Consider the following 9,107-nt stretch of genomic DNA (forward strand, 5'->3'; position numbering starts at 1 on the left):
AGTTGCCAATTACTGCCTGTGGGATCACTGTGCACTGTGGAATTACTGTGGAATTCTTCAGTGGGAGAGGTGTCAGTGATCAACCATAACGTATCAGTGCTTTGACATTTGAACGTTCCCCTTATCAGTGACTTCCAGTGACTGTGCTGTGCCACATAAGGTGCCATAAGAGATCGTCAGCTGTACGTTGGTTAAATATTCAATATTAATTAACTGGTCAAAAAGCTGTTCTTTATTTAGCGCAAATAATTTGTCATGTAGCAGCGACAAATGGAACAATTAAACACTCATCCACTAGGTGGCAGCTGAGCCCTAGAGCTGTTCAAAGATCTTCGTGTGTGTTTTTCTTCAATTCCTGCTAGTATATCAGTATTCTGTTCAACTATACAGGCCCCATGTTTAACACTGAGTTATATTTCATATATATTTATATTGTGAACTGTGGGGAAACACTACCCTGGAAATAAGTATGATGTTGGCCACATCTGAAGGATGCGTCTCTGCAGGCGCTCACCGACCCCAGAAATAATGGATGCTGCACGTTGCAAATGTTGCCAAAATATCTTACATATATGCACTAAAAGTAATTTCATTGTCAAACATTTTAACTATTTTATAACTTTAACTATATATACTGAATATATACAAATAGATTACAGAAACAGGTTTTTTGGGAAGGCCCACAATAATCTCTAGTAATTTTAGCCGTGCAGGAATTATATTGAGGAAGTGAAAACCAATAGAGGGAATAGGAAGAAGCTGTATTATATATTCCTCACTACACTGAGTGTTGGAACCACTGACACATGAAATATGAGACACAGCAGCAACTATTTATAGCAATGCAAGAAAGAGATGAAGACAGAAATTGTCCATGCCAAATACACTCTGTGGGTTTTTTTCCTCTTCATTTTGCTAATGTGGAAATCTACACACACTTACTCTATCATAGCAATGGCTCCTGACAGAGAGGTCAGAGTTGAACAGATGCTGTAGGGCCATATTTCCTAGCTTGTGTTAAAGCTTTGAGGAAGTAAAATAATGATAAAAAAAAAGTTTTAATTAAACACAGCATAGACGTGGATTAATCCCAATCCTGATTAACAACATTTGTAAAAATAATTCTGTATATTGTGAGAACAATCTTAAAAGCACTTTTTTTAAAAAGTAGACAACTGGGCTCACCTCCAGGTGATGACCTGGATGATTGAGAATAAGTGTTGTGAGAACAGAAAGTCAAAAAACAGAAGGTAGATGTATGTGTTTCACACTTGTTTCTTTTTGTGACTAATCCTCATGAGATACCAATAATATGGAAAAAAATATCATGAAAATATTATGCAAAATTATAACTCAAGAGTATTAAAAACTTTGAAAAATATCCTTCTTAAAGTACATTTAAAACAGAGAAAAGAATTCTGATTAATCTGAGATCAATTTTGAATAATCCAAACTATCTATTTGTGATTATATCCATTAATATATTTAACTCAATTGACAGTTTTGGAGCTTGCTGTCATGTGCTTGTGGAGAGGAGCAATGCAAGGTCTAATTTCCTTTAATGCCCTGTTTATCTCCGCCACTGCAACCTCTGTAATTAGACCATGTGGTAAAACCGCTCATGAATGTAGCCCTGAGAATCAGAGGAAAATGTATAATTCATGGTGTTGATTATATTTTTAGCTACAAGAAGTGTCTTTTTTTTTCATTTGAAGAGTGTAGTGCTAGCCTTCTTTCTGAGCAGTTGGGTTTTGTTTCTTAAATTGTCTCTGCCGTCTGTTGTTGAAAGAGGTGGAGCCGTGTTTTATTTTTTTAGATTCTCTTCCAAGAATTTATATATTTACAACTATGTAAACATAATTCCATCAGTGAATTTCATTCTTTGTTGTTTATGAATAATATTTTTCTCTTAAGCCCAAACTCTGGTTCAGATACAGGTGTCTGCATGTGTGAAGTTTCAGAGATGACTCAAAGTACTTCACAGTAATTGTACATTTTACCACATAGTTTTAGTTGTTAAAAAGTCATGAAAAACATGATGTACATTTTACCACATAGTTTTAGTTGATAAAAAGTCTGATAATCATCATTCATGTTTTGATCATAGCTGAACAGAAAAAATCTGTATCATCAGTTCAGACTCGCCTGCATTTCCCTGTCTCCTCAAGTGACATTATTCTACATGAAACCTGGGAGTGATGTTTTCCCTTCAACAGGGCGAACGACTTTGAATCACGAGATCTCATGTGCTCATGAGCACTAACAAGCTGTCATGTGAAATGATTTGCTCTGCTGTGGTAAACCCAGTTCCTGTGAAGAAGATACACAGCCTTGGAGTGTGTACGAGTGTGTGTTTGTGTGTGTCTGGGCTGTGTGTCACTATAAGCACATTAGCAGTGAGCCGCAGTATGTGGAGGTCAGTTGTGCAGGATGCAAGCTTGGTTGTCCGCCCCTCTCTCTCTTTTTCACACACATACACATCTCTCTTCTGGGATTATCCAGAGCCCTTTGCTTGCTGATGTCTAATTTTATACTACGCACTATGTACACGACACAACATTATACCATTATTGTATTATTGTGGTGAGTTATTACTTTTGCATATTTTTCTTGACATTTTTCCATATAATAATTCCCTCATTTGGAAACACAGACATCGTACCTGTTGTTCTTTGTCTTCGTTTCAGCAATATACAGAACAAAACAATGTGAGGCTAAAAATTCTAACTGTTTGACACGTGATCTGACCAAGTATTAGACTCATTCGACTATATTTGTACTCATGGTTAAAAGAAAAAAATCACCAAAACTTACAGCAGCAAAGATTAACACGGTTGTAAAACCTACTCATCTTCCTGAAAGCACAGTGAGGGAGCTGGATTAGTCTCCACCCATGGCAGCCGCAGGTGGTTTTGTCGACAACTGAACAACTGAGGAGGATAACATGGGATCAGCTCCCACCATGAGGGAGACCCCATCACCATAACTACACTGTTCCCACCTGCTCCCTTCTGTTTGCTATTCTCTGTGACGCAGCCCTTGATGTTGAGGAGACAGTAGTGACTCATCAACATGAGCGCAATGATGTAAAATTGCTGAGTTTAAGGTCATGGATGATGACCTTCCTTTCTTCTTAATTCAGATTTTTGCATACATCTATTTTTTAATCTTGTCATCTCTTTTCAGTTTCATTTGCCTGCTGCGTGTCTCCACTTTCAGTGTCTCTGTCAAATCACTCTAACTCTTAATTTGTGGTGGCTGCAGCTCAGCAAAGCAGTGAACAATTACATTAAAAGGCCTTTTCATTGTTGTGAATAGTTTAATGGCAGATTTGATTTGTCATTGATTTCCCTCTTCTGTGTAATTTTCACCTGTGAGTGTAGAAAGTATAGCTGAGTGGAGGTGCTGACAGCCTCTCAGCCATAATTCTTTGTTTCTTAAAGTACCTATAGTCACAGTAAATTGCTCTCTCTTTTCCCCAGGAGGCCAGCGAGTGCCTGAGGAGGGGTTTGACACCGCCAGCACTGCCAACATGTTGAGCCCCGTCTTAAACACCTCCAATGGAGACAGCTCAGAGTCTGAGACAACTTCTGCAATCCTGGCTTCTGTCAAAGAACAGGTTCGATTTCTGCATTTTTATGTGTGTCATCATATTTTATGTTAAGTTATTTTAAAGTTTTTAATTTAAAATTTTCCTTTTCCTTTTTTTTCTATAGAATCGTACTCTCTTTAACATATATATTTTAAAGTTGTTATTTTATTTATTCGTCTTCTGTCAGCCCTGCTGTAGTTAACCACAGTTAGCTCTGGCAGTAATGCACATTTTTTTCCTTAAAACTTCTGGCAGAGTTTCCCATGTGCTTAAACTGTTGGTTTTTTTTGCCTCAGACATCGATAATCTCTTCCGTTATTACAAGGTGATACAAAGTGAGAAACAGGAGGAGGAATAAAATCAAATTTCCAATGCTAATGAGCTGCTTTGTACCACTTTGAAAAAATGAAAGCTTCTCAAATGTGCACAGTGTGTGTGGGTTTGGTGCAGTACAGTTGTTGTTTTGCTCGTGGCGGCCTACACCATGTGTCGGTGAGTATTATTGGATGTGAGAAATGCACTTTAAAGCTAAAGATAACCAGTGTTTGCTGAGAGTAAAAGAAGGAAGAAGAAGAAGAGAAAAACTCATGCATGTTTTAGACTGCAGCCTTTCTTTAAAGTCAGAGTGATACTGTGAAATAGCTTTTCTAGTCCAACCAGGTCAGACGATCTACAGCCTCGTAATGGCCTTGTGAGGTGAAAGAGTAAAAAGTGAAAGGCTAAAAAGGGGGACACAAGGATGAAGAGAGAGATAATAGCGGTTCGATCTTACCCAAGGGCCACTCTGTGGAAGAGTGGTTAGTGCTCTTGCCTCCTGCTGGTTCACTCTGAATTGACCGTCGGTGTGAATGTGAGTGTGAATGGTTGTTTGCCTCTGTACATGGTCCTGTGATGGATTGGTGAAGACCACTGATGCCTGATGAGTGGTGGGATTGGATCCAGCTCCTCTGTGACCCTGAGAAGGATTAAGTGGTAGAGGATAAATGAACAGATCACCCCCCCCACACACACACACTCCCCTCCTAACACCCACTATCCTTCTTTATCAGCTGGAGTTATATCCCATGCTCCTGTGGCAGAGTGAAGTATTTTTTTCCTCCCCTAAGTCATTTGTTTTTCACTTCGCATCAAACTTCTTTTTTTCAGTGAGTCATTTTTCAAAGTTCGGCCTGGTAGCACTGTTTATCACCAGTCTGAAAAACAGAAGCCGCTTTTGTACGTTATTGTTTTCTGTACATTTTTGGCAGTGCGACAAACATCGAGATGCTCAATAACCATCTCTGCCTTCTTGAAGTTACAAGGTCAGGTACAACAAACAGAGGAGGCGGTTCTCTGTAGATGCACATGCTGCCACAATGTGTCGATCACAGTCCTCTCCTCCTGCATCCGACTTACTCTGACGTGTCCCTGGATTGAGATCAATGCTGTTTTGGTTTTCATCACGTGTTGTCTTTGTTCTTCAAGCCGTTCATCTTCTCTATAGTCAACACATCTGCTGTAGTAAAAACAGAAAACAAAAAATATTCCATTATGTTATCCTACTTCATACCACAGGTATAATGATGACTCATAGTCAACCCAACATTTTACAGTATTACAGTATTTACAGATATAACACATACTTCCACTACAGCGAGTTTTTTTTAAGGGTTTGCTACTATAGGCTGCTTAAAATGAGTGAGAGCTGACTGTGTAATATTACCTTCAGACAAGTTAGAACACTCAAATGTAACATGAACTATTTTACCTGACATTACAAATACGTTTTTTGATCCTCTTCTCTATCAGTGACTCCAAATGTGTAATTTGTTCCCTGAAGTAATTATTCTTAATTATTAAGTGTTTGCCAGAGTTAAACAATGATTTCACAAACGGAAATATTGTCTCTGACATCACTGTTCATGTTACACATGTTACCCACACTTGGCAATTGTTTTTTTTTTTCCCACTCACACCCACACAGATATTTCACTACATTTCTCTTGGCAAAATAATTAAGTGTTGATGAGTATTTTCCATCCCATAACATGCTGCCTGGTTATTAAGACTCAGGGCAGTCACAGTGATTTCAAGTCCATCAGTTAACTTTGAACATGCTTTATCTGATTTGTCTCATGCCCAAAATATCTTTTTTTACATTTTGTTGAAGATTTAAGTTCAAGGACAAATTATTTTCTTATAAAATAATCCAAAGTCATATTTAAATTTCACACAAATTCATCAGCTAGGTTTATATGCTCCCTCTGTGTCTTCTTGTCTTTTCTTCCTGTTGAAGGTATCTGGAATGTCCCCTTAAATATTACCAGTGGAAAACATACCCAGTAGGGGGCAGTACTCTGGCTTAAAAGATTCAAATCTGCCACTAAAGCTATTAGAAGAACTGGAGTGAGGGTGTTAGCCTAGCCTAGCTTCTGTGTAGCCTGACTCTGAACAGTAAAATCTAAAATAGTTTCAATAAAAATAGAGGCAGAAATCTTGTTGGTGTCCAGTTTTAAAAAGTGTGGTTCATGCTTAAAATACCAGTTTATCTGGTCAATATTAAAACAGTGAACACGTTGAAGAACAGAGACTAGATCATTTACTTACACACACACAAACGCACAACTGTGGATTAGATGTGTAACCTGATCTCACCTATTTTGAATAAAGAAATTATTGGAGGCTGGATTTTTGTGTGCAGCATCTTTTTGACGTGACTTTCAGACAGAAACAATTAAAAACAATCTAGTGTCAGGGAAGAATTGTCCCAGGACTTGTTGCAAACATAATGCACTCTATTTACACTCTATACATAGTTAAACCATACTGTAAATTTGAACGTGTTCAATAAATCACAATTAAACACTAATAACCACACACACGCACACACGCACACACAGAAACACATGGTTAGTTTGTCCAGTGTTTTGTTTTCTGTACCCTACTTCAATCCTCTTTCTCTCCAACTCCCACCCTCTCATTCTCCCAAAATCCCTTTTCAGTGGTGAATAGAGAGAAGAGGGAGGAGAAGGTGGTGAGGGATGCAGATGTTTTTAGAGGGAGAGGGAGAGAGAGAAAGAGAGGGGAGACAGAGAGGGAGGCGGAGCATAGAGACAGCAGGCTCTTTTTTGGCAAAGTTGGTCAGTGGGAGGGCCTATTGTGATGCAACGTTGCATAAATAATGCCACAGACCCTCTAAATGCTCTGTTGCTATGGGGACCTTTGTGCCTCAGTGAACAGTGCATGTGTCTGTGTGCATGCGTGTGTGTGTGTCAGTGAGTGAGAGTGTGTGTGATTGCTCTAAAGCCCCAAAGTAGAGACAAAGAAAAAAAACAGACGACAGAGAGAGTAGGACTTCAAGTGACACTTGTAGTCGATCTCTCTCTCTCTCCCTCTCTGTCTTTGTCTCTGTCTCTCTGTCCCCACCTCTTTCTCTCTCTCTCTCTCTCTCTCTCGCTCTCTGTCTCTGTGTCCTGGCCCAGGACAGATGAATGTCTGCAGTAGGGAGAGAGGCAGTCATGATGCTTTTTGACTGGGAGGGAGCAAACAAAGGCTGGATAGCTGCTGATTTTTCGGCGTGTTTGTAAAGAATGGTCTTTGTGAAGGTACGCCAGCGTTATACTTTTCCCTCTATATTTGTATTTGTGTATTTCCACGTCGCCACTAAGAGTCTGGAGCAGCAGACATTCCATCGTGGTCTGAGCTTTTTTCCCCACTGCAGTAACAGGTGTCTGTGTCAGCCATGCTTTGGAGGCAGCAGAGATTAGAGATGCAGCGGGGAGGGGCAAAGGGGGCTGTTGATTTTGTTTTTCTACAGAATCATACTAAAATCTTTGGGTCTTTAGGAGTTTAGGGAAAAGAAAACGATTCAAATATTCCTTGTCTTTTCCGACAAGCTCTGTTACGATGATGTCTGAAAACGAGTATCTACCCACAGTTAACTCCTCAGTTTACCAAGAGGAGTTTGGATGTGGTCCACGTGCTGTCGAGTTGGAGATGTTGCTTTCTTGCCATGTTTATTATTGTTGGTTGTACCCCTAATTATTTACCCCTTCCACACTGTGTACGGTTAAAGACTGCAGTAAGAAACAGTTTCATAGTAGCACTTGTTAAATGATTTATTGAACAATTTATTGAACAACCTAACTTTGTACTTCAAGCACTTGTTAAATGATTTATTGAACAACCTAACTACGTACAAACTGAAGATTTATTATTTATTATTACAGTATTTACACTGTAACTAACACTCCAGAGCTTGTACTCTGTGTGTACCATGGGTGATGTAAGAACGTGCAATGTTAATGCTAAACAAACACAGCAACCAGCTAAACCAAAACACTGCTAAAATACAGACAATCAATCTGATAAAATCAGTTGATCTAGAAGAAAAAATATGAATTATAATAATTACAAATTGCTTAAAACCAACTATAAAAGTCTCTTAATTTGTGATCAGCTGATAAGCTGTAGTCCAGACACAAAGACTCACACTGGCTGTTGTTTGAAGGAACATACATGTGCAGCAAATGAGGTCATTGTGAACGGGGAGGGGGGAGTGTTTTGCAAGTACAGTAACATACTTGTGTTATGATGGCCCTGATGGCCTTTTCACCTCAGCATCCTAAACATAGCATCACAGCATTTTACAGCTTTATTAATTTTTGATAGCCAAGCATGAAACAACCCCGACACTGAACATTTTCCAAACTTCAATACTTGATGTGTTCTCTGAGTTTTCTCAGTGTGAATAACAAGTTTCACATTTGGGATGGCTTTCATTTGGACTCTCAGATCTCTGACATATCAAAGACTTCCCAGTGACTAACTGGCAAATGAATATCTGCTCCATTTCCCCACCACATATTGTGTGCATTAGCAACTTATAAAAATGTTTAGGACCAAAGTAACAAGTCTGTCAAATGTGACTGATTTTTGTCCTCTCTCTTGCTCTCACTCCAGGAGCTGCAGTTTGAACGACTGACCAGAGAACTGGAAGCCGAACGACAGATTGTTGCAAGTCAGCTGGAGAGATGCAAGCTTGGCTCTGAGACTGGAAGCATGACGAGCATCAGGTTTGTATATTCTAGTATATTCGTGTGTATAACGGCTGGGTACAGTTAGACTTAGATGTCATGGTATTTAATATATGCTCATGATACTTTGCGTGATATTACAGCCCTCTCCTCAATCATGTTGATAGCAGAGAGTTATTTCCAAGCTTTGTGCTGCACTTATCACTGACATGACATTTATAAAGTATAGTTATTTATAGCATGGCCTAACTGATGATGTTTTTCTTTTTGATCGACCTTTTTATTTGTGAGTCAGATTTAAAATGGATCATATGTAACAACATTTCTGTTTTTGAACTAAAACTATTTTTATGTGATCAGCTCTCGCTCGCTCTCTGTGCTTGAATATGTGTTGATAAAACATTTTCATTGCAGCTTTTTAGTTGTTTACCTCACATATTCACAGCTCCCGGTGCGGTTATATTAGTAACACTGAGGATGTGATGTGGAAAGCAGTAGCA

General features: G+C 39.0%; 1 protein-coding gene and 1 long non-coding RNA gene across 11 annotated transcripts in view; one reads left to right on the plus strand and one right to left on the minus strand.

Annotated features, from left to right (window-relative positions):
- Positions 1 to 3,513: 3,513 nt before the first annotated feature.
- ctnnd2b (catenin (cadherin-associated protein), delta 2b) overlaps positions 3,514 to 9,107 on the plus strand; it is a 26,837-nt gene continuing 21,243 nt past the window's right edge. For 3 of the 4 annotated variants that reach the window (XM_025066133.1, XM_025066136.1, XM_025066134.1), the window contains exons 1-2: positions 3,514 to 3,619; positions 8,534 to 8,646. In XM_025066133.1, coding sequence (XP_024921901.1) covers positions 3,533 to 3,619; positions 8,534 to 8,646 — 200 coding nt within the window. In that variant the 5' untranslated portion in view covers positions 3,514 to 3,532. Of the gene's footprint in view, positions 3,620 to 6,635; positions 7,177 to 8,533; positions 8,647 to 9,107 lie in introns of those variants that run through there. The other variant, XM_025066137.1, reaches the window with a different exon arrangement.
- Positions 3,614 to 9,107, minus strand: part of LOC103396669 (uncharacterized) — a 31,006-nt gene continuing 25,512 nt past the window's right edge. For 6 of the 7 annotated variants that reach the window (XR_003053053.1, XR_001761697.2, XR_003053051.1 and 3 more), the window contains 2 exons: positions 4,988 to 5,087; positions 3,614 to 4,547 (listed from right to left, as the gene is read on the minus strand). This is a non-coding gene — a long non-coding RNA (uncharacterized LOC103396669). The remainder of the gene's footprint in view (positions 4,548 to 4,987; positions 5,088 to 9,107) is intronic. The other variant, XR_003053054.1, reaches the window with a different exon arrangement.

Source organism: Cynoglossus semilaevis, chromosome 20, assembly GCF_000523025.1.
Source record: "Cynoglossus semilaevis isolate Cse_v1.0 chromosome 20, Cse_v1.0, whole genome shotgun sequence".
NCBI classification, from domain to species: domain Eukaryota; kingdom Metazoa; phylum Chordata; class Actinopteri; order Pleuronectiformes; family Cynoglossidae; genus Cynoglossus; species Cynoglossus semilaevis.